The sequence below is a fragment of the Labrus mixtus genome, chromosome 4 (assembly GCF_963584025.1).
Source record: "Labrus mixtus chromosome 4, fLabMix1.1, whole genome shotgun sequence".
Classification (NCBI taxonomy): domain Eukaryota; kingdom Metazoa; phylum Chordata; class Actinopteri; order Labriformes; family Labridae; genus Labrus; species Labrus mixtus.
In genome coordinates, this window is record NC_083615.1 from 484,806 (window position 1) to 510,365 (window position 25,560).

A 25,560-nucleotide genomic window follows, 5' to 3' on the forward strand; every position below is an offset into this window, starting at 1 on the left:
AATGGTTTATTCTGATGATTTATTATTTTATTTTTGATCTCTGTAGCACTTTGAGATTTTTTTCTAAAATATAAAGTGCATTACAAATAAAATGTATTATTATTATTATTATTATTATCTTTGTGCTGCTGGCGACAGCATCATCTCACTTACCCAAAGCTGAGTGTACTTGATCTGGGCATCCTTACTATTCCAGCAAGCTACAGCACCAGGGAACAACTTTAGTGTTCTGAAAGAACCGTCGACCCCGAGGAGGGCTATTCCCTTCCTCCACTTCAACTCCCTCTAAACCATGATGGTTAGTTTATGTATAGTTTAAGTTTACAGTGGTTACTGTTGAGTTCATCAGCTCACTAAGACTGCACAAACACCATGAGTAAGACTCAAATTGTATTTGCAATACCCAGTTTTAATGTGAAATGTTAACAGTTAGCTATTTGTTATAAGGATTTGTTTCTTGATGTTGTTGATGGCTAGCTGCTGATGTACGATGTAAGCTAATTTGCTACAGAGTTAATGTGTTGTTAGTGTTAAAGGCAGACGTGTTTGGAGCAACTTACTTACATACAGCCAAATGAAATAATTACTTTAAAGGTCTGTTCATGTGTAGTCTGTGTTAACAAGCAAGCTGTTACCATGGTTACGACAACCGCACAACTCGGTGCTTGGTTCCTATACTGTTTTGTATGTGGGTCGGATTCAGACAAAAGATGCATGTGGCCTGAGTCACTCTCTGAACTGTAAAGACCAATTACACAACCCTTAATCTGGTTTTACCATCAGACACAGCAGCCAATCAGATCCCTGACACAACAATATCCCCTGTGAAGCAGTAACCTTTCAATGCTGTGTATCAGGCCTCTTTAGCAAGAACAGCACAAACAGCGCTCTTATATATACTACAAAATGTTCATGTTTTTAACTCTCCCAGCTGCAGCCTGTGAGTAAAAAAACAACAACCTCATGTAATCACAATGTATGTCTTGTAAAAATATAACAGAAGAAGGTCATAAAACTCTGGAAGTAGCTTCTTACTAAAGAAGTGCAGGCCCATCTGGTGGCATGGCGCGCACTAAAATCTGATTGGCCACAGCACAATCCTTAACCCTCGTCTTAACAGGCTACTTCTTGGTGGTTTGATTTAGTTAGTTTCTTTTGTTAGTACTTTATACAATGGATGTTTGATTCATGTCTTTCAGGGGCTGAAATTATTCCAGGACTGTGAGTGGAAAAAGTAAAACCAAAAAAAGGTTTGAAAATGAATGTGGGAATTTGTTGTTGATGCTGTTTATCAAGTTGGAGTCAATGAAGTTTACCTCCCATATGTATGCAAGTAAAGCAGCCTTCACTCTCAACCTAACTGTTGTTTCCAGTCAGTCAGTAGCAGAGTATAGGGCGGGTAGTGACAACACTGGAAGTGGTTATATATGGTATTTTTTTTCTAGGCTGCGTAAACATATTAAAATGAAAACGACAGATGTGACAAAAGAGACAGCAGACAGAGTGTTGGAGCGTCAGAGGAACATTTAGCAGGTCAATAGTGTGAGACTGTTGAAATGCTTTCCTGTGATGCATGCAATGAAAGTACCTAGAATTTCACCTGTGTACTTAGAAACGCTAAAATGTATAAGAAGAGTAAATGTAAGTTTAAGAGAACTGCTGTGGGAGGAGGATACACTACCTTGGTTTGAAACTGCAGCTAATAACACCTAAGATAGCAATGACGTGTTAGCATGTTATGCTGGGCTCAAAATGGACTTATGGAAGATGAGTGGTGAAGATGACATGATGATAGTTGCCAAAGGACTTAGAAACAAATGGCGCTGCATGGGCATGGAAAGAAGAAATTGGTTCTGCAACCTGAAAGAGTAAGGCGCTTGTTTCTGCATGATGTGCTCAAAGAAGCTACTGTAAGTGCTCTCTCGTCATGAATATACTTCTCACCTTTACATCCCTCACAGGTGAGAGCGTTATAGTGGTATCCAGATGCCTTGTCTCCACACACTACACACAGTTCCTCCCCTTTGACCCGTCCGGCCTGCGACATGTGCCGGGTCCTCTTGCACACGGCGGGCACCGCAACAGTCGTGTCCTCCATCTCAGCGTCATAGCCGACCTCCAGCGGTCCTTTCCTCAGTTCATATATCCCCGTCTGTGAGTACCATTCGTCTCCATTGTAATGAGGGAAGTAGTTATGACTAGAGTAGTATGTTGTGGAGGACATGGCCGGCTCCATGGAGTTGTACTGCATGCTGGGATAGCTGTTGAAGCTGGGTAAGATGTCAGGATCTTGTAGGAGAGGACTACCTTGATCTGCCAGAATATCTAAAAAGAATAAAGAGAGGATGATGAAGCTGCTTTAAAGAAGGTGCAGAAGTTTGCCAACGTTAAAGGCTTTATATGTGATTTTTTGATCCAGCAGATGTCGCCCTTGAGCACCAGCATGAAACCAAAACAACTTGCGCTGCATTGTTGTGTTAGCATGCTAATGCTAGCGATCTTTATTATGCTCGTATCTTCACACTGCATGTAAATTTACCTGAAATGAGCGTGATCTAGAAACACAGTTAAGCAGTGAGTACAGTATGTTATTCTTCTTTTCTCTAGTCCCTCAATTAAACAACTTTTATACACGAGGGGAGGAGTCAGCCGGCCGTCCGGGCGATGTAAACAAAGTGAAGATAGGACTCTGAAAACTCTGAAAACATCACAGACAGTGGGACTCGGGTGTTACACCCATTGTAGACAGTCATGACTCACAGAGTTATTTTCAGAGGAGATACTTCATTTATATATTTAAGTGTGAAACATCAAATATTAAGACTTTAAGGTCCACATACTCGCTTTAGATACAAACTGCATCTTTGGGCATGACAAATGAACATAGCTTAAGTTGTTAATACATGGCATCAATAATGAGCCAAGTAATGACTGTTGTAGCTGCCTTACTACCAATATGCTAAGAAGTATAATGATATTTGGTTGAAAGCTTAAAAAAAAGGGTTGTAAATGGACCTTCAGGGCCATTATCAGAGTCAAGAAGGAACTTTCTGCCGTACCAAAAGACAATACTCTGCAAAAACTAAAAATACACAACAGATTGAAAAAATGTTCTGGCGGTTACCTAAAAATGTTTTATCCCGTCACCAATGAGCAGAAGTGGAATCTAATGTCAATTATCTGTAAGATCGTCGCTTTGAGGAGTCCCTTTCACATTACAAGTAACGTTTTATTTAAAGAATTATCAGTTCTGCTTTATTAATAAAAACTGGTTGCCTATCCCACATGAAATCAAAGGTGATTAATGTCCTGAAAAGGCACTTGATTTGAAATCCAACATCACATGTACATATCTCCTGACTGTGTAACAAGACTTCTATGATAATCTATCCATTTTATTCTTGTAGGGAAACGGTTTCAACTTGTCCCTGCAGAAGCTCGTTAGAACACAATCTGACTCAACAGTCGTCTGTAACACACACAACACATACTATAAACCTATAAATCATTAACAACTGGCATGCACAGAGGACACAGTGCCTTTTCAGAATGACATAAAACTCTACTCCAAACAATTCAGCAGTTTTGTGTATATGTGACATTGTATTTAAAAAAAGAAGAGTGTCGATTTGTACTTTTTAAAGACCAGCTGTAGTCTACTTTACCCAGGCCTCAACCATTATGAAAACATCGTTAAAGCTATGTGACTAACACAACGCTACGATATCTGTAAGGTATAACACTGACCTCTTGAAGACTTGGTCTGGACCGTATGACCCCCTCAAACAAACTACCACAGACTTTACTCTCAGAGCCCAACAACCAACTGTGTGATGTCGATCAATCCTTTCTTTATATTGAACTAACAAATTGTCTTCCATTTAGCTCTATTTAAAAAAAAAGTCCTCTTAGACATGAGAGAAGCCGAGCAAGTGCTGAACCTCTTAAGAAATCCCAGGAGGAGCAAAGGTTGTCACGGCTACTCATTAACCACACAGTCACATTTCTTTACATCATTACAAGTAGCCGGCTAACGTGGGGAAGTCGTTTCCAGATTTGGGCAATGCTACCATCTGACTGCTACTGTGCTCGCTGTGACTCGAGGTGAAGGGAATAGGACAGAAAGATGTGAACTGGATAAAGCAATCATGTGTAGTTCTGTTTCTGTAGGGTAATTATTTCTCTCTGCTTTTTTTTTTTTTTCATTTCTTTAAAATGGAGTCATATTTAAAACAGAAAGAGTGGACGTTTGTTTGGTTTTTACATCATGATATCCTTGACGAAAAGCATCATTTTACTTTTTCTTCAGTCACGTTGGCATCTGTCCCACAACCATTCACAGTGACAGAAGTGGAAATTTGATTTATTTTGATTTATTTTAAGATTTCTTTAATCTCCTTTTTACTCGACCTTAGGTGCACCACTTGTTGTTCAGGCTTTCCAAGATTAATTGAATGTGTGTCTTATGCAGTCAGAGTGGTTATTGGTTGCTGTTACAATAAACAGTCAGATAGGCCTCACACCCTCACCATTTGTACTGACTTATTGGGTATTTTGTTGTTGTATGTATGCATGTGAAGAGGACAAACCAGAGACATGTCAGTCTACAACTTAGGCAAAGACAGTGGTGGTTCTAGACCCCCAAACTGGGGCCAGTTGTTTTGTCAGAGGGGAACATTAAACCCAGGTGAAAAATAGACAAAGACGATCGCTTTAAAAAATATATAAATATTATGACAAATAATAGAACACATCATTAAATACCATGATTTATATTTGATTCAGTAACAGAATTTAATTCTAGATTGTGAGTCAAATACTGTGTTATTAGGGGGGCTCTTCCTTTTGGAGGGGTGGCCACAGGGGGGGCCAAGCTCAGTGTTACAGGGGCACTGGCCCCTGTTGGCCCCTGCCTAGAACCGCCCAAGGGCCAAGATAAATCATCCAATGATGGATTGCCATAAAATGTGGCGTTTTCTTCAGAATAAACTGTGATAACTTTGGTGATCTGCACACTTCACAGCTAACTTCAGGCTCAACAAGAGGAAACTTTCAGGGCTTTGAATTAAAGATAAGAATGTTCAAAACTAATTCTGAAGTGCCAAAAAGCTGCAGTTCTCTTAGTGGTCACTTAAGCTTGTCTCCAAAAGCAACGAACTCGCCTAAGGCCCCATATTAAAGATGCCAAACTCTGCAGCAGAATTAAACATGTTTACAATGTGGTATTATTCCCTTTGATCTCTGTATCTCATTTGATTTTTTTCAGGATAGAGGTAAATTGAATTTAATAACTCAAACCTTTAAAGTCTTTCTATGTGATGTTTCACACTTAAATATAAATCAAGTATATCCTCTGAAAATAACTCTGTGAGTCATGACTGTCTACAATGGGTGTAACACCCGAGTCCCACTGTCTGTGATGTTTTCAGAGTTTTCAGAGTCCTATCTTCACTTTGTTTACATCGCCCGGACGGCCGGCTGACTCCTCCCCTCGTGTATAAAAGTTGTTTAATTGAGGGACTAGAGAAAAGAAGAATAACATACTGTACTCACTGCTTAACTGTGTTTCTAGATCACGCTCATTTCAGGTAAATTTACATGCAGTGTGAAGATACGAGCAGAATAAAGATCGCTAGCATTAGCATGCTAACACAACAATGCAGCGTGAGTTGTTTTGGTTTCATGCTGGAGCTCAAGGGCGACATCTGCTGGATCAAAAAATCACATATAAAGCCTTTAAGTAATATTAATGCATAACTTAATGCATGATAAGGGGCCTGTCTGCTCTGTGTCACCTTAGCTAATTATGAAACTGAACCTCTTGGTGTCTTTTGGTGTCTTTTCATGCAAATTATCTTAAAATAATATATCCTGCTTCTTTTACCAGCTGGCATTCTGGTTCCTGTCCAAATATGGACGCTCCTTGCTTCATGGCACAGAAACAAATTACCAAGTTTGAGCTTCAGAAAGACAGCCACGGACCAATACTTTGGTTTTTGACCGACTACCTGTAAAACTAAAGACATTCTATTATTTTCATCTGTGTTTAAGTGCTAGATATAAAAGTATAAGCATGTTAATACATTAAGTTGCATAGTCACTGTGAGCATGTTAGCTTGCTAAAGCTAGCATTAAGCAAGCAGAAAGAAATGAATTCCTGTCGTCTTTAATGTTTCTCTGTTAGCTGGTTCAGTCACTTACCAAACAAATGGGAGCTCTCTGAGATGGAGAATTCATCGCTGGGTGGGATTTCCAACTGTCCCACCACATTGATGTCGGGGCCCACCCACTCATTCATTCAGGAGAGTCTACGGGCACCAGCTCAGAAAACAAAGGTAGGACTGGGCAAAGTAGGTGTAGTAGAAGTCAGCCTCTGTTTTACTTCTTCAAAAATACAGAAGCAGCAGACGTTAGAATCAACATAAAAACATCATATACATAAATACCAGAGTGGGCCTATACATGAAGTCAAACAGGAAACAGAGAATATATGAACGTCCATAAAACCATCTCAAAACCAAAATAAAACTCAGCATCTTTCATCATTAGAGTTCTGTGTCTTGATGGCCTGAGTAAAATTAATTTTCAACTTTGGTGTAATAAATATATTGTGAAAAAAAGATCATCCAGCCTCCTCCCACACAGAAAGACTTCCTGCAGGTAGGCGGAGGACGAAGATGAGGCTGCATCAAGAAGGCCTCCATGAGAGCCTCGTAAGAGCTTTAAAGGTTTTTATGTTCTGTCCCAAAAATGTCAAGTTCATGTTGTACCCTTAAAGTCTTCATATGTGATGTTTCACATTTAAATATAGAAATCAAGTATCTCCTCTGAAAATAACTCTGTGAGTCATGACTGTCTACAATGGGTGTAACACCCGAGTCCCACTGTCTGTGATGTTTTCAGAGTTTTCAGAGTCCTATCTTCACTTTGTTTACATCGCCCGGATGGCCGGCTGACTCCTCCCCTCGTGTATAAAAGTTGTTTAATTGAGGGACTAGAGAAAAGAAGAATAACATACTGTACTCACTGCTTAACTGTGTTTCTAGATCACGCTCATTTCAGGTAAATTTACATGCAGTGTGAAGATACGAGCAGAATAAAGATCGCTAGCATTAGCATGCTAACACAACAATGCAGCGCCAGTTGTTTTGGTTTCATGCTAGTGCTCAAGGGCGACATCTGCTGGATCAAAACATCACATATAAAGCTTTTAAGGATGTGTTTCTAGATCAGCGTCCCCTCCCTGAATATGCGTCTTAATCATAATGTAGAGCTCATTTTAAAATAAATCTTTTATGTTAGATCATATTGGAAGTATGAAAACAGACGCCTCTATTTTATTCTGAAGGCCTTACACTGTTTTCAAGGCCACAACACAGCGGCATACGAAATATTTTATAGACTTCATCTGCCACACTTTTTTTTTTAATTAACTCACTGTGATTTCCCCAGAGATCTAAAAGCAACCCACACAGACCCATAAAACCTTCAGGTCTACTCTAACAACCCCGCACAGCAGCAGAACATACCTCTGCCACAGGGGCCACACCAGACTCATAGAAGTCACCACTAAAAATGAAATAGAGTGAGGCTCAATATCAGAGTTCTTACCTTTTTTCTTGCCAGTTGATGTCAGATCCCTGAGTTGCCAAATTTCCTCTTTTTTTCTGACTCGTTTGTGATATCCACATGGAGAGCTACAGCTTAAATCAATATAATGAACATTAAAGCGCTGGTGTGTCTGCGTTCCAGTGAGAGCATTGTGTGACCACTGAGGTCAGGGAGAGATGGATGGTGGTTATTAATTAAACTGTCCATTCCCCGTCCATGTCATTCCCACCCTCCCTCCCTCCCAAAAAAAAAAAGTCCCTCTTTATCTCACTGAGTGAAGAAGCTGCCTCATGAATTGTCAAGCAGACCACAAATCCCACCCACACACGCATAAACATCAAACATGGAACGTACACGCCGTCATTAAACACACCACTGGTCGGGGTATGGTCGCAGAGGTTCTGCAATCATGTTTTATTTTGAAGGATTAATGGTCTATTCTTTTGTGCTTTCCTTTCACGGTAACATTTGGACTGTTTTTGAATATCTTTTTATCGGCACTGAAAGCAGATTTTTATAGAGAGTCTCCAAAATCAGACTGTGCCAAGCATTGGTGTTTGTCCTTGAACCTATCAAACTTTTCTATTATGTCAGTGCCAGTCTCGACAGGTTTGTTTATATTGGCACTTTAAGAAAGGAAAACACACACACAGTACATCAGATTTCTTCCAGTCCCTTAAACTCCTTAATTTGTCCAAAAATCCTGATTAATAGTTTAATCATTGACGGGCTGTTGCTCCATCCAAAGGGGCCCTCCTGAGTCAACACACAGTCTCTCTGGAATAAACAGAACCTTTGCCATTGGCTGCCGGCAGTTTGTGGACTATCTGGTCCCTGTTGAAGAGCATGGGGGGCATGAGAAGGCCTCTGAGAAGTGAAAAAACACAAACCCCGTCAATATATCGACATGTACGGTAATCCTCATGAGTTTTTATTGGGTGTTGATTTAAAACTATTGCATGTTCCCTTTAATCACAATCGTGAGCCCTCGTGTCCTTTATACCTTTTTCTAAAACATAAGAGAGAGAAAAATATGTTGTGAAGAAATGCACACAGAGCAACAATTGTATGTGTTAAACATGTGTGTGTGTGTGTGTGTGTGTGTGTGTGTGTGAATATTTAAAAGATTAACAAACTAAATGAGCGTCCTTTAACTGAAATCTTTACTTGTAGTTTTGGGGAAACATGTCTGACACTGGTGAGGAATATCCTGTCCAGTAATTATCTTCTGCAGTGAAAATGTAAGCAGGCGTTTAAATACAGATAAGACAGAGAGGATGTTTACCACAACATGATGGGAAACAGAGCCATCTTTGGAAGATTTAAAGTCCAAATTCAAGCCAATAACATAAACAGGCAGTACGACGCACAAAGAGACATGAGAAGAGACATTAAACTGTGTCTGGTATGAAATGCATCATGTTGATCATTAAAAGAGCTGCAGAGGTAGAACAACTCATTTATTTATTTTTAAATAGCACTGCCCTTATGACAATGGAACCACCATTTTTATCCACAAGGAAAAACCTTTATTGTCTCTTAATCCTGGCTCACACTGTGTGATTTACCCCCGATTGTATAAAAGTCGGGGTGTCATGTCAGCTCACACTGTACGACTGAATCGTTCACGACGCCCGACCAGACCTTGAGATCGACGTGCTCACACTGTACGAGTGAAATCGGGACGGAGCGTTGACAATTGTTAATAAAGTTTCATTTAAAAAAACAAAGGACGACGGTTGGTGAAAGAGAAGGAAGTGGAAGTTGTTGTAGGATAGAGGAAAGTTGCGTTAAGATTTTAAATTCTAAATATGAAACATGTTTGAAATAAATCGGGGCGTCCCCGACGATCACCGGGCAGATTGTCGGGGACGTTAAGATTGGATCTTTGGACCGCTCACACTACGAGATAATCTGAACAGAGAATCGGGTCCGAGCAGCCTCGAGTCGGGAGAGACCCTGAGATTGTAGAAGGAAGAATCAGAGCTCAAATCTGCCCGATGATCCTGCAGAGTGAGCCAGGCTTTAAAGATGGAATGAGCTTATATTGTTTTCAAGCATTCATGTTCTCCAGGAGATGAGGCCGACTAACTTTGGTGAAATTCCGACTTTAGCCCTCCTTTCAGGCTGATGTTTAAACTCAAGTTGACAGATGCTGGACAAACTGAAACAATAGAAATAGTCCACATATCCATGTGCTGTAATTATCACATTTTTCAACGAGTTTTCCCATCAGCCTTTTTGGCTGGAATGAACAAATATTGGCATGTTTAAAGACTGAACTAAGAAGTTAAACATGGGAAACTTCATAACTGCCAAACATCTCTTTTTAAAATACTCAGTTACCACGACGCAATAATTCAGAACTTGAAAACTCTCCAATGATTTTATGTCTCAATACAGAATAGAAATGTATTTTAATGTATGTCATTCTTTTTCTTTCTTTTTTAAGTCTATGTTTTGTCTCCTTTTTTTATGTTGTTGTTGTTTTTTGTTTTGTTTTGTTTTTATTCTGTCAATGTAATGTCTATATGTTTATCTTTTTTGTGTGTATTACTCTGTTACTAAATGAAAATGCAAATAAAAAATATTGGTTAAAGTCTTTCTATGTGATTTTTCACACTTAAATATATAAATCAAGTATCTCCTCTGAAAATAACTCTGTGAGTCATGACTGTCTACAATGGGTGTAACACCCGAGTCCCACTGTCTGTGATGTTTTCAGAGTTTTCAGAGTCCTATCTTCACTTTGTTTACATCGCCCGGACGGCCGGCTGACTCCTCCCCTCGTGTATAAAAGTTGTTTAATTGAGGGACTAGAGAAAAGAAGAATAACATACTGTACTCACTGCTTAACTGTGTTTCTAGATCACGCTCATTTCAGGTAAATTTACATGCAGTGTGAAGATACGAGCAGAATAAAGATCACTAGCATTAGCATGCTAACACAACAATGCAGCGCCAGTTGTTTTGGTTTCATGCTGGAGCTCAAGGGCGACATCTGCTGGATCAAAAAATCACATATAAAGCCTTTTTAAAAAAGAAAAAAAATGTATTGACCTTCATTGTGTTCATGTAAAGTGCTGATAAAATCAACGGTCTCTCAAACAACAACATGTAATTGAATATAGAAAATCAATGAATTTCCTCCTACATGATAAACAGTGAGAGAGAAAATGTCCCAGAGTGGTTTTATGATTACAGTGAAACATTACAAACTGGGTCTCTATTCATGAACCATTGAGAATTTGAAGGGGAAAAAAAAGATGAACACAAATATATAGTTACACTAAAAACCATGATGGAGAAACATCGGCTCTGAACTCCATCCTGTCCCGACATGAAGCCGAACGGAGTGTGTCACAGGAGTGTGTTGAAGGACGAGCGGCTCAGAGTGCTATCTTTTAGCAACAGCAAATACATACAAGCAAAAAGGAAAAAACAAACACCAGGCTCATTACATTAACACTGTGGTCTGTTCTTAACCCCGTTATTACATTCTACAAGCGTAACCACTTTTCACGTTGCATAGCTGACACTATACAGATCAAAAACTGTTCACAAGGTGCAAAGTAAGCTTCTTAACGTTCAGTCAGCATGTTGCTTGCGATGGTTCATTAATGTTGTTTGGGCTGCTTGGTTAGCATCATGAGATGAACACTGGTCTACAGTATGTGTCAGTGTACTGTACGGTACATTTCTGCTCAAATCATTCATGCATTGATGGTTTTTTTTTCTTTCTAGTGTTGCTCCAATTACCATAAAAATGATAGAAACGTTTGACTTTTAAATGTTGTGTTTCCTCTTTGATTTCTCGCTGACTGTACATCACACATATACTGGAGTATAGAGCACCACAGGAATGAGTCCTAAAACCAGGAAGTGAGTTAGCATTTGAGCGCCATGGGGTCTAACGTCTAAAAGTCAACGGGGATGTTGAATGTGTTTGTGGTTAGACTCCTGAAATAAGGTCTGTGGTTAACACAAGCTGAAGAGATGTTGGTGTTTTGTTAGACCACATAAACTACGTTAGGTAATACCTCCACTTGTGAAGTTTGAAGTTTTTACTCGTCTTTAAAAAGGCGGTTGCTAACAAGCGGCTAAATGTGACTACAGCGGTCGTCGGGGACATTAAACGTCATCACGCCGGACACAGAGGGCGGGAACTCTCTCACTAGTCTGAGATGTCTCCTGTAGGTTTAATCTTTAGGTTAAGGTGAATATTATGTTAGTAAACTATTTATTAAGCTACGTGGATTAGTTTATCGGAGATCGTCTGAAGCATAACGCTAGTGACGTCACAATCATCCCACCGTGGTGTAGCTAGCTTGTAGCATGACGTTAGCTTTTTACTTCTGTCGGCCGCATTAACGCTTCAAACATCATAAAAATGGCGTTCATCTGTGAAGATTATCCTGCTGAACAAAACGCCTACGCTTCAGAAACGTGTGTTTAACACAGAGATTATTTTCTGCAATGATCCAAAATCCAATGAAAACATCCCAGAGGAGGATTCTGGTTAGACCCTGTGGAGATGATACTTCAGGGTCTACAAAAATATGTCACATGGTTTGTTCTCTATGTGTTATAAAAATGTAATAGAGCCATTATGAGGTACAGCATCTCTGTCTGTTTTTGACATGAAATAAACCATTAGCCTTCACTGAACTTTAAGGTTTTTAAAAGTCCTCTTGGCCCTGAAGGCATCTCACTGGTATCCGTCCTGGAAGTCCCCGTTCCTGAAATGTTCCCCCTCCTCCTCCTCCTCCTGCTGCTGCACGGTGGCCCCTCGTTTCTTTGTCCAGCCTTGTTTGCGCCCGGATGAATTGTCTGTGGTTCCATAGCTCCTCTTGGGAGCGATCACGTTGTCAGTGTTCAGCTCTGACTCTTCAGCCAGCTCGTCCTCATCGATGATGCCGCGTTTATCCTCGCTGGTGCTCTCGGGATCGGCCCACTCCTGCTGCTCTCCAGAGGCAAAGATGGCGTAGAAGATGACCCCCGTGTAATGCACCATGGACGCAATGATAAAGACGTGCTGCCACTCTAGACGCGTCTGTGGAGAGATGGATTGAGTCGTTGAATTTCTGGCATATGAAGCAGACTCACAGAGGTTTTGGTAACATACCACTGATGTAATGCTGAAAAAAAGCAACAGCCTTACACCTGCAACAAAAATGACCCTCATACCTGACAGAACTCATCCATCTCTCGACTGGACGTTACCACACACGTTCCTCAAGACGGTTAATGTTCAGTGTTCCTCGAGTCAGATCAGAAAATCTGTTTTTTCTTATTCTGCACCGGACTCTTGGAACAACATGCAGCATCTTCTTGAGGGAAATGAACTTTTTAGAAACCTGATTTTAAGCCTCCCAACCTGTTTGTAACTGTTTTACATAAGTGTGTTTATTTATTACAGTTTTGTACTCGCTTAATTATCTTAGTCCATTTCAGCCTTTTTAGACTGATTTTATCAGTCTTGTATTTATCTGTCCCCTGTTTTACTTTTTGATTTAATGTCTGTTTTCTAATTATTTCTGTAATGACTCGATGTCGTTGTAAATGAGGGTTGCCCCCCAATGATCTTTCGAGTATAAATAAAGGTTGAATGACATGCATTATACATTTCACAGGGCTATCTATTATTTAAACCAGCCACTGATTATTGTAAGATCACACGCAGAGATTCAGTGTTCTATCAGAAAAGCAAACATTTCTCCTGTGATGTCAAAGCAATAATGATTAATAATTAAAAAAAAGAGCAAGTCAACAGAGTATGGGATGGCTGAAGGACATAAGCAATAATCCTCGATAACAGCATGTGAGCAAAATATTGTCAAACTGGTAAAACAACTTATCAAATATGTATTTGAATGTAACAGTTACCGCAGTGTGAAAATCCAGTTTGTCATACCTTGTTTTTAGTCAGGGCTCCAACAATCAACGGACACACCATCCCAGAGAGCGTTCCCACTCCGTTTGAGATTCCCATCAGGATGCTGGCGTAACGAGGAGCGATATCCAGATGATTGACATTGAAACCTGAACACACCATACACACCAGAGCATCACACGTGTTATGTGACATCATTATAAAACACATAATCTTTTTTTTTTTATTGCGTTTTAATATTTTATAAAAAGTGAGCAGATCCAAACACACTTCCCTTTTTTGTTTCCTTGACAACAGTCTATAAAATATTCAGGAGAATTGTCAGTATGAGCGCTTGGCAGGCTAATGCATACTATACTACATCACACCCAAAGGAGAAGTAGACTCTGCATACTCGTTTCATAACACATCTTTAAAATCCAAAAAGGCTCGAGAACAAAGAAAGGAGATATCGGAGCATTTTGACTATTAATATGACTTGAGTTTTTGCACCAAACCTAGATGGTTTAGGGCACCAGTTAGTTCAACTGACAGCCTTAAATCACAGAGAAAACACACATTTCTTAGTGCAGGGTTTTTTGGATGCAGGGGTTGTTATACCTGAAATGGCGAATCCACTGAATCCTACAGCCAGAACCAGGAAGGAGATGGCCACGCCCCGAGTGTGAGAAAACCCAACCACCAGCAGCAGGGTTGCCTCCATCCCAAACCCTGTGAGGATACAGAAAAGGAGAGAAAGAGTCGGAAAAAATGAGTTATTAACAACCACAAATTGGAAAAATTGTTGCTACAACATTTGAGTTGAGCACATTGTATGAAGAATGATAGATGGACCTGAGCTTTTTATTCTTACTCTTCTGACTGCTCTTAGTGTTTTTACACCACAGGTCACATTCACACACTGATGCAAGAGGCTGCAATGTAACTATGTAAAGTGTCCATCAGTGTAAACTCATCCCATTCACAGGTCGCTCATGCTGAAGGCAATTTGGGGTTCAGTGTCCAACATGTGACTGCAGGAGTGGGGATCCCACCCCTGACCGTGTGGTAGAGAGACGACCACTGAGCTCATGAAACATGAAAGTAAATGTTAATCTGTTTATCAATTCATGGTCCAAAAAAATATTTTAAATGGACAATGGATTGCATCTATACACCCAGGATCAGAACCTGGATGGTTTTTTATTGCCAAGTACATTTATACAAACAAAGACATTTAGTGTTTTGTTGCAGTAAGAAGAATTAAATAGACTCACTAACATACAGTAAATGTAAGATGTTGTGCTCACATATTTAAGAGGATTTAATACATAACCTCATTGACTTCCAGCGCTTTTTAAACTTCTAGGAAGCATTTACCATTTTACACACATTCATACATTCATCAAGTACCATTAAAGGCCACTAATCAGCTCATCGTTCACACACATTCAAACACCCCGCGAGCCCCCGAGTCCGAGATGCCTTCCAAAAAAAAAAAAAAAAAAATTGTGTATTTGTATTTTTTATAATTGTGTAATTACCTATTGTTGTAAAAAGAAATACAACAAAGTAGTTCCATTTCCAATAAAGTAATATCATTGATTAAAATGAAAACTAAATTGTGTGTTAATATATTTCACATGTATGTTTGATATATATTAACATACATACGATGTCTGCTGCTCTTTACACATAAAGATGAACACACCTGTGAGTCTGTTTGTTAGGTTTTGTGTTTCCAATCAGTGCAAAACTCTTCACATGGGAATGTTCTGCTGATAGCCTTTCTTTCAATTAGTGCATGGCTGTGCACCACATTGGGACTATGGGGGTCCCCATTCTCTGCACCCTTTTTTTAGGGGTCGCCAGCTGAACGTTTTGGGAACCCCTGCACTAGTCGAGTGCCTCTCAACCGAACGAGCCTCACGACGCACCAACACCTCCTTAACAAGAAATCATGAGCCACATTTTCTGAAAATCTTCAGAATGTTTCAACCACTCAGATTTATTTAATAAAAAAAAAAGGTGCAGTTTAAACCTCAGATGCAAGAAAATGTGACAGAACAAAGAGATTTTTTCCAGGCACACATTGCGACCCACTGGAAACGGCTCAGTTACCCACTGTTGGGTCCCGACCCACCAGTTGAGAACCATTGCACTAAGCTTTCATCAGCTTTTTTGTGTTTCACCTCTCAAACCCTGAACCTGACGTTCTGCACGCTAGGCAGTGAGTTGCTTCCTGTATCAACATTAATAAACAACCTGTGTCTGTGTCACATGACGTACCTCCGCAGTTCATAAGTTTCCTCACATTTGTAGTGGACATGATTTTGTTGGTGCGTAAGAAGTCGGCCAGCTGTCCTCCGATAGGAACCACAATAGTCATCACCATGTGGGGTACAGCAGACAGGAGCCCCACCTGTGGGACGACGGCAACACACAGGAAGCATTTATATGAATCACTCCAATGACTTATGAAGACTGCTTATAAATATTTGTCATTCTGTGCTGTTTGGGGAATCTAAGGGACCAAACCTTGCTGATAGGAAAGCCAAACACTTCCTCAAAGTATGCCGGCTGGCTGATGAGGAGCAGGTAGAAGGTCCAGCTGCGGCAGAAGTTGGCCACAATGATTGCATAGACGGGCATGGAGGTGAAGAAACGACGCCATGGAGTCTTGAATTTCTGAGACAGAGATATGTGTTTAATGCTGTTTGTGTGTAAGGATTTTTAGTACGACAGAAGAACAAAAAAAGAAACTGGCAGAAGATTACACACCTCGGTCACACTCAACTGGCGCATTGTTTCACCAATGGTGGTCTCAATGTACGTCCTCTCCTCCTGAGTGATGGTGGGATGTGCAGCAGGACTTCCATACGCCAGCAGGAGCCACAGGATGTACCAAAAGATCCCGAAAACACCTTTCACAACAACAACAACAACAACAACATCACTTTCCTTTGTAGATACTCTTCTAGATGTATAAATAAGTAATCGAGCTTTGTAAGATGTAACAGAGCAGTTTAAGGGGAACGGGTGGACTAAATAAAGCACGGCTGACCTTCTCTGGACCACAAAAAAAAAATTCATTATGAAAATGAAATGAAGCAGGTGTGAGGCATGGAGCCCAGACAGGAAAATGCTAATTTACATCAATAAATCATGAGATCATATCACAGCACAACCAGAGTAGATTTTTATTAAAGAACACTCGGTGAAGTGTGAATCTAACGCCGGTGTTAATCGTTTTTTTATCAAATCTAAAGCAGGTCAGATAACACATCATGTGCGAGGCATACAAAGTACAAATCCTGGATAAAGAAAAGCACTTTGCATGATGCCAAACTGACACCGAGTGTTTCTAATTACCCAACACCTGAGAACTATTTTTTTGCAGGATATGAAACAGACTGGAATTAATATTGATGCCTCTTAATGATCCACAAACAAGACTTTAGTTCTGTTTTTTACGCTTGTAACCACTGGCAGCAGTTAGGTGTCAGACGAGGCATTAACGACACACTACAGAAACAGCCTTTGTTGACATTTTGTCCATGGCTTTGGACTGTTAAAAGAAACCAAAATGAAATATTCCAATGGACAACACTACTTACACATGTACAGGACAAGGTCAGGAAAGAGATAATAAATACCAATTTGTCAACAGTGGGGGCGCCAAAGTCAACAAAAAACAACATTTCCACACAGGAGCTTTAAAGATAAAGTCAGTAGCTTTTCCCAAATAGAACCTTTAAAAAAGTAATGCCGCTCAATCATCACTTGTGGGTTGATGCAGGATGTGTCTGGAGGAGGAGCAGGGGGGGATTTCCCCAAGTCAATGACAGCGGCAGGTGAGTTTAGGAGTGGGTACAATTCAGCGATTGGACGTGATTCAAACCGGCAAATATTATACTCCCTCCCCCCCCACTACGCTCTGCCAATGAAAGGCGTCTGATCTAACCTTCACAACAGGGTCCTAAGTCTCTGACTAGACTCTTCTCCTCTGTCGCCCCCCGGTGGTGGAATGAACTTCCAAACTCCATGTGATCTGCAGAGTCCCTCTGCACCTTTAAGAAAAAGCTAAAGACCCAGCTCTTTCATGAATACCTACTAACTTAATGATGATGGTCTCCATATTATTGATGATATTAAAGAGTCTGATAAGAGAATTGTAGAATATTGTGGACACGGATATTAACGGCATAGAGGAAAAAATATAATCATCTTTAAACTTTATCTTAAACTTTTGATCAGCTCTGTATTGGCAGGAGCGTATTCTGGGTCTGTCTTAACACCGCTGTCTTTGTTTTTTCTTTGTGTGAGTCACAGCAGCATTGTCAAACATGAGTCTTACCATAGATGTAGAAGACTGAAGACCATCCAACATACTGAACAAGCACTCCAGCTAACGGCATGGCGATCACTGCTCCTGCGTATGAACCTGGAAACAACAGATTTTAATGTCAAGGTATAAACTTCTATATCAGCAGAAACATCCAAGCCAAGGCATGATTTAATAAGAATCCAATAAATAATTGAGATGGCACAAAAATGTATTTTTTTATATATTTACCTTAACATAAAACAACAGCGTATGGTGCAAATGTATCTTAATAAAAAAGACATCCTGGAAACCCATTAGTATCATTGAGTAACACAGTCAATGAATCTTTGGCTCAGCGTGTTTTTAATGTCTTTTCTATAATGGCACAGATTTATGAACTCTGTTGTTTTGAATAGAGCGGGGAGCACGAGAGAGCTTTTTGGACAGTCAGCATTATGATACTTCATTTAGGTGAATAGAGGCAGAGTACACAGGTGAGCCCCGTCCATTTACAGACAATGTCAAGAGGGTTTTGATGCATGGGTTGTCATGGCACCGGTTTAAAGTGCGACCTGGATATTTCAATTTCAGCAGGGGGGCTACAGTGGTGTAAATCTGCAAAGCAAAATCCCCCCTCTCATGTCAATTAAATGACCATTCCTGTTATGCAGACTCTACATATCTTTCTGTTGTGGAGTTCATTAAGTGTTTTGAAACCGTTTTAACCATAGAGCAACAGGGACAGAGCAACAGCTGGCTGGGAGTGAAGCCAAAATATTTAAGACTGCCCCTGCTGACAGGCTGCAATATAGGTCATAAACACCACCTCCTCCATGTTAACACATAGAAATGTGTCAACAAGACTCTGACTTGATAGTTATCATCAGGATGTTTAATGTACAAGTGTGAATTTTGAGTAGTTTTGTTTTTATAGGTTAGGCCAGTGCTTCCCAAAGTGTGGGCCGCGGCCCCCTGGTGGGCCGTGTGGGTACTGCAGGTGGACCGACAAAAGCCCTCCACCAATTTTAAAAATAAAATAAATATCACAATAATGATGATTCACCATGAGTCAACCCTTTAAGTGATTAGTAAGACGTGTCATGACTATTCATGGACATAAAGTTTAGTAAACTTTTGTGTCTTTCTCCATAATATCATGTTGTCATGTCCAATAATTTACCCTCACTGAAAGTTAGAGATGTGGTCATAAAAAGATGTTTATAACGGGTTGTGATTTTGTATTTCAAAGCGGGCCGCGGCAGTCTTAAGTTTGGGAAAGGCTGGGTTAGGCTATTTGATGCATTTAAGGTCAACTATAAGGTCACGAACATTAGTTATGTTTGTCAAATGTGTCAGCAAAGTAGAGGAGGAAACATAAAGAACAACTAACAATTCACTGAAGTTTCCAAAACTGTGAGTATGTCTGCTCCAAACGGACTGCACTGACCTGAGGGATCTTTGACATTTAACCGTTAGCGAAATGGGCTAGCTTTGATTAGCGGAAGCGGCCTTCAACGCAGATCAATGCACGTCTTCATTCTAAATTACGTTTTGTGACAGCGCCCGTGGGTTTTGGGGGTTCGTCTTCAATTTTGTGCAACGGAAGGAGACGCTGTCCATATTACTATACAGTTATTGATTTTGACAGGAGGACACATGGGGAATCGCTCACCACAGAAAGATGTCGTGGCCAGTCGACTCCGTTCAAGCGGTGGCGCCCATTTGGACCACATCCCATGGCATGCTGGGTAGGTGACACCCTATAAGGGACGGGGTGTGAAATATGTCATTGGTCAAAGCTTTAAAGGAATGTTTTGACATTTAGCTTTCCTTTTGAGAGTTACATGAGAATATTGAGATTGATTACATATTTGTACGATAAAGTGAAATGTTGTGCTTAGTCTAGCCAAAAAACAAAAAGCTATCCTTGCTAGCTAGGCAGAGGAAGACAGCTAACAGACTACAGGTGTTAGCTTAACATGTTTTAGACACAAGAGCGCTTTAATCTAATGATAGAAACAAAGCAGGATTACTCTCTCAAAAAGAGTGTTATGCTAAACAGAGGAGTCACCATTACCTCCACAAGGCCCTGCAGGATGCGGACAAACATGACGCAGCCGTAGTGCACCCTGGCTGCTGAAGGAATGAACATGTTGAGCACTGATGTCAGGAAAATGGCCGCCCCAAATACCCTGCAATCATACAGAAATGTCAACATGTTGCCTGCAGTGCAGAAAGGTTACTCCACCTGTATCTCTAAAAGAAAAGTGAGTCAACATCAGCAGAACATTTTTTAGACTTTCAAGCAACAATATGTGGGACGTTGGTTTGGTGTCCATCAAAGGTCTCTTTTGTTACGCCTCGCTCTCTTGGACAATGTGTGTCTGTTGACCAGCTCAGGAAAGATGTGACGTTGTGAGAAATAGATTTTCTTCATTTTTAATCAATGTTTGATAAATTGCTTTTTTTTTCAAGTTTCACTTTTACTTATATTTTAATTATCACAATAATAATCACACCGTGGACTTGTTCTTTTGATATCTTTACATCCCTCTCATCTTCCTCTTAGCCACAGCCATCATCATTATTATATCAAACTGTACAGAGAGGTGCTAACGTTTACAAACTGAAGGTTTGTGTGTGAACTAGTGCCGTAAAGCTGTACGCACTTCACTTTGCACTTCTCTCAAGATGACCTCGGGCCAGCTGCCAAAGTTACATAGTGCAGTAAACGGGCGGTGCAGCGCACAGTGGACATAGGGGAGACGTTATTCTCCCTGCTGAAAGGTATTGTGCTTTTAAATCAACCCTTTGAAACTATTGTTTTTTATTATAGTGACTTTAAACTCCCACAGTTTGACTCAAATAATTCAAATGAACCCAGAGTGTTTTTGTTAGATATATCATAATGTAAATATATCAGAGATGTGATTCAGTTTGACATGGAGAGTAAAGTTACTACTAATAAACAAACAAGAGTATTTACTCGTAATTAAATGGAGAGTTCTTGACTGGGACAATCCTTATTTCTCTTTAGTCTTTACAAATCTTTCAAGAAAGTTTCCCCAAGAAATTTAAAGCAAAATTTGAGCTTTGACTTGTTTAACAGGTAAGACACAAACTACAGATCATCAGAGTCTAAACACTAGTGTTGATTTCTAACATGAGCAGGGAGTGTGTGTTCAGCATCAGTCACATCTCACGCCTCTGCCTTTCATATACTGAGATAAAGACATCCCATTCAGTCAGTCCACAACTTTCTGCTTCATCACCACCCTGCCGCTCAGCTCCCCCCCCCCCCCCTCTCTCTTTCCAAAACAGTGTGTAAGTGACACTTGTAATATTCCAGTGGCTGGTGTTTCAGAAAGAAATCAGAGGCAGGATCTTTCATTATTAACTCTGTCAGTGGCGTGTCCTCTTTTCCTGTGAGGCTTTTATTACAGGACCGCTATCTGCTCCATCAGCACCGCTCGGCACACCGTACAGCTTTAACCCCTTCAAGCACACACACAGCGAGGAGGATCTAAAACCATCGAAGAATCCTCGTCTTTCTGAGACCTTTCTTGTGTATGTTGTCGTTGAATATATCTAACTTCACACAAAAAAATCGATCTCTGCACACCTCACTAAAAGACTAAAAGACTCCAGGTCTCATTTTTACCAAGTGCAATCCATATATGCACACCTCCACTTTGCACTTTAATAACTTGAATTTCCATTCTGATACGAGCTCTTGACTGATTTTATTGCGCTGTTTTTATTTGGTTTTATATTTTGCTGTGTTGTCTGATTTTTTAAATTCGATTTGGTCCATGTTTTATGGTGATGTTGTCCTTGTGTTTTTTGTCTTCTGTGTTGCTACTGTTGCAACGCAAATTTCCCCTTGTGGGACAATAAAAAATCTGGAATCTGAATCACATGTAACATCACACCTTTTATGCTCCTTCATAGACCTGAGTCTGCACTTGTGATATATTTATTATTGATTGATTTCTGTGTGTGTAACGTCAAGGGAACAGAATCCAAAGTATCATTGTGATAATGATTTTCTGATTCATTTTTTGAGTTGTCGTTGAGAAACGACAACATATTCCATAAATAATGTGCACAAAAACATGAGGCTAGAAGGATGAATAGAAGGAAGTGTCACCTGTTGGCTGACAGCTTGTTGGAGATGAAACCGCCGGGGATTTGAGTGACAATGTATCCCCAGAAAAAGGAGCCGTGGATCAGCCCCACTGTCTCTGGGTCCCAGTTAAACTGAGCTTTCTAACGATGCAAGGCAGAAAAATACAAGCATCACAGATACATCACTATAGAGGTGTCTGAAATTATTATTTTACATCATGATTTAGTCAAACATTCAAAAAAATAAACTCCTGAGATTTCTTTAAAGTCTTTCTATGTGATGTTTCACACTTAAATATAATATAAATCAAGTATCTCCTCTGAAAATAACTCTGTGAGTCATGACTGTCTACAATGGGTGTAACACCCGAGTCCCACTGTCTGTGATGTTTTCAGAGTTTTCAGAGTCCTATCTTCACTTTGTTTACATCGCCCGGACGGCCGGCTGACTCCTCCCCTCGTGTATAAAAGTTGTTTAATTGAGGGACTAGAGAAAAGAAGAATAACATACTGTACTCACTGCTTAACTGTGTTTCTAGATCACGCTCATTTCAGGTAAATTTACATGCAGTGTGAAGATACGAGCAGAATAAAGATCACTAGCATTAGCATGCTAACACAACAATGCAGCGCGAGTTGTTTTGGTTTCATGCTGGTGCTCAAGGGCGACATCTGCTGGATCAAAACATCACATATAAAGCCTTTAAAGAAAGAAAAAAAAGACACATTATGCAAAATCCCCCCCAAAAAAGTCAACATCCTATCTGCTTAATTCAGATACCTGAAGCACAGGAGTTCCATTGATGTACACTGTGTTGTTGTTCACCATCTCCACGATGGCCACGCCGAGGTTGCAGCGGATGCCGAAGGAGATGCAGAAGCCCAGCCCGCTGAGGATGGCGATGATGTAGCGTTTGGGTAGTCCTCCACAGCTGCAGTCCAGCAGCGGGGGAGCGTGTTGAGTTGACGCCACCGGACGCCCATCCTCCGTCAGTTCAATGTTGTCCTCGGCTTCTACATTGCTACCATCTATTTTCCTGTGAAGCAAACAGAAGAGGGCGGATGAAAAAAATAATGCATTTATATATTTTTCTTATTTTTTATCTCACATTTATATAAAAAGGTGGTATTTAACATCTTCACGTGGCTTTAGGCTACAAACAAACATATCCAGAATGATTTTATTTCCAATATTCTCATGATAATCATTTCAGGATCTCATAACTTTTGTCTGTAACGCAAAAAAATTGTGGCAACAGAAACAGCGTAGTAACATGAGTCTGTCTGCACTCGTACCGAGGGCAGGAGGTGAAGCCAAGACCAAAAAGGTCACAGCAGCACTGAGGTTATCAGGTTGCTTTCAGGTGCATTACACCACTCTGTACACCTGTTCCACAACCCCCCCCCCCCCCCCCCCCACCTTCTCCAACCAAAAGGCCTTCATCTGCCTTCAGCACGATCTATTCCACAGTTATCATCAAGCATGACACAACTTCAAGAAGCTGCTGCTTTCAAACACTTTACTTTTCAGATGTTATATTTTACATCTCTTTCACATCTAAACCACGGAGGCTGCAGCTGATCATGTCATTGGACAAGAGGTGCAAACGTCTGCACAGGTTGCCAGTCAATCAAAGGGTGGACACAAAGAGACACACAACCTTTTTCACAATCACATTCAAGACAATGGGCACATTTTTGGAGTCAGCAACTGGCAAAACAAACTTTCTTTGGACTGTGTCAGGAAGCCAGTGTTCAAAGGGAACTCAATGAGAGCATGCATGGTGCAAATGGGGGGGGGGGGGGGGGGGGGGGGGGGGGGGGCTCCTTTCTGGCCAGGATATGAAACCAGGACAATGTCAAACCCATGTTATAATGTTTAAGATATGATCAGTCTATAATCTGAAATCAAGATTATTACATCATTCTTTCAAAGAGCAATACTGGAGCTGCTCACTCAGTAAATGATACTCCACACAGCTATCCAATGCTATCCAGCAAGAATCACAAAGGTGTAAGTAACAGCATGATATTTATTAAATAAAAAAAGTAGTGTTCATGTTCGTGTCTTTAGCTTCACATGCTGGTTTGAAAATGTAGATTTTTCACATTGCATTGATCAGTTAATTATTGAAATCCACTAAAGTCATTTCAGGACACCAAAACCACAACATAAAGAAAAAGAGTCCTTACACATGGACATTTCAAATCCATGTTTCAAAAAAGGTGAATTATTTTTTCTTTAAAGAAATATAAAATTGGTGTGTTTGGGCGGCACACAAAATCTGAGTCTGCCTGTCTGGCTTTCACATGATATATAGAGTACAAGATTCAAATATAACAAATAGCAGAGACGTATAAGCGTTTGATAATTGCTCTTAAAAAATAATTAATAGAAAACTTGTTCATAATGTAAGTCATTGGTTTTTTATTTTACATGACTGGAGGATATGCAGATTGATTCATTTTACAGGAAATTGCCTACTTAGTGCTTTATCTCTATAAATGACAGCAACCCACACACACACACATATCCCCATGGGAAATATGTATCAGATATGAAATATGTATAAATGTCTTAAAATATAAATCTGTGATTACATCACTGGCAATGTCTGGTAATCACTGGAATCAAATATTTCTTTATCATGAGGATCTGTGGGAACACATTGGGCTTCCCATCCCCTCTTATCGACTGTGAAGTATTTCTCTTTGTATTGATAACGGGTGAGAAACTGCTTTCATGAAAATCTGTGGAGTGTGGATCAAACACGCTTTCAGACTCTCTCACCTTTGCAGTTTTCCCATAGAGTCCCCAACGGTGTTCTTCACTTCCTCCTTCCCAGGCTTCAGCACCTGTTCTCTCAAACCTGCTAACCCAAAAGGCATGTTTGTTTTCTCTCTAACCCTTTTTATCTCAAATGGTGTCTTATAGCTCACCAACACACTTTGTTGTGAGAAAGGAAAAAAAAAAAGAAAAAAGAATCCACTAGGAGCTTTTCTCCATCCTTCCTGAGTTTTGGGGCTCCGGGAGGGGGGTCGGCTCCACTTTTCAGAGGTGCCACAGGGTCCCTCAGACTGTTTCTCTTTTCTCTCAGCAGAGAAGTGGATTCTGAGAAGATGTAGAGGTATTCTTCAACGTTCAAAGCACCATGCAGCCAGAGCCTTTGAAGCTGCTGTTATCTCCAACAGATCCAGTTTTTTTGGGGGGGAAGGAATGATGAATAAGGATGAGAGCAAAATGAAAGTGTAGAATCCAGGGGGTTCAGTCAGGCATTGTGAGCACCCTGAACTGAATGCACAGCTTAGATCTCCTCTTCATCATCATCCATTCCTGGTGAGGAAGAGACAGTGTAGCTGGTGTTGTAAAAAAAACCCAGCCCCTCGCTTTACAAATCATCATCATCATCTCCACAGCGCCCGCCCCCTTCAGCTAGGTCGGTCTATCTGATAGCAGCCCAGAGGAGCAACAATTAAAATATGCATGAGCTTGACAAGTTGCATTGAGGAGAAACAGGAATAGCTCGGCTGCTGCGGTAGAAAAGTGAAGTGTTTGATACCTAAGACTGTGACTTTATGTTCCAGGTTTAAATCATCATCGTGTGTTTTTTTTAATGTTTTT

General features: G+C 40.4%; 2 protein-coding genes across 3 annotated transcripts in view; both read right to left on the bottom strand.

Annotated features, from left to right (window-relative positions):
- nr1h4 (nuclear receptor subfamily 1, group H, member 4) overlaps positions 1–7,753 on the bottom strand; it is a 17,087-nt gene extending 9,334 nt beyond the window's left edge. The window contains exons 1-3 of one of the 2 annotated variants that reach the window (XM_061035050.1): positions 7,612–7,753; positions 6,202–6,384; positions 1,945–2,325 (exon numbers count right to left, since the gene is read on the bottom strand). In XM_061035050.1, coding sequence (XP_060891033.1) covers positions 1,945–2,325; positions 6,202–6,298 — 478 coding nt within the window. In that variant the 5' untranslated portion in view covers positions 6,299–6,384; positions 7,612–7,753. Of the gene's footprint in view, positions 1–1,944; positions 2,326–3,747; positions 3,974–6,201; positions 6,385–7,611 lie in introns of those variants that run through there. The other variant, XM_061035051.1, reaches the window with a different exon arrangement.
- Positions 7,754–11,389: 3,636 nt separating this feature from the next.
- On the bottom strand, positions 11,390–24,974 carry slc17a8 (solute carrier family 17 member 8). Its single transcript, XM_061035052.1, has 12 exons — positions 24,730–24,974; positions 22,720–22,975; positions 21,961–22,079; positions 19,888–20,002; positions 19,483–19,570; positions 17,841–17,927; positions 16,265–16,407; positions 16,022–16,171; positions 15,773–15,905; positions 14,105–14,215; positions 13,526–13,653; positions 11,390–12,664 (listed from the first exon to the last, which is right to left on the bottom strand). Exons 1-12 carry the CDS (start codon positions 24,825–24,827, stop codon positions 12,320–12,322), a joined length of 1,773 nt encoding a protein of 590 aa, XP_060891035.1. The 5' UTR covers positions 24,828–24,974; the 3' UTR covers positions 11,390–12,319.
- Positions 24,975–25,560: the final 586 nt, after the last annotated feature.

Coding starts and splice junctions, on each gene's coding strand:
- slc17a8 (XM_061035052.1), bottom strand. CDS start 24,827: ATGCCTTTTGGGTTAGCAGGTTTGAGAGAACAGGTGCTGAAGCCTGGG. Junction 15,906..16,021: donor TTGGCTTTCCTATCAGCAAG/GTTTGGTCCCTT, acceptor GTCGTCCCACAG/GTGGGGCTCCTGTCTGCTGT. Junction 13,654..14,104: donor CAGTGGATTCGCCATTTCAG/GTATAACAACCC, acceptor TGGTGTGTTCAG/GTTTCAATGTCAATCATCTG.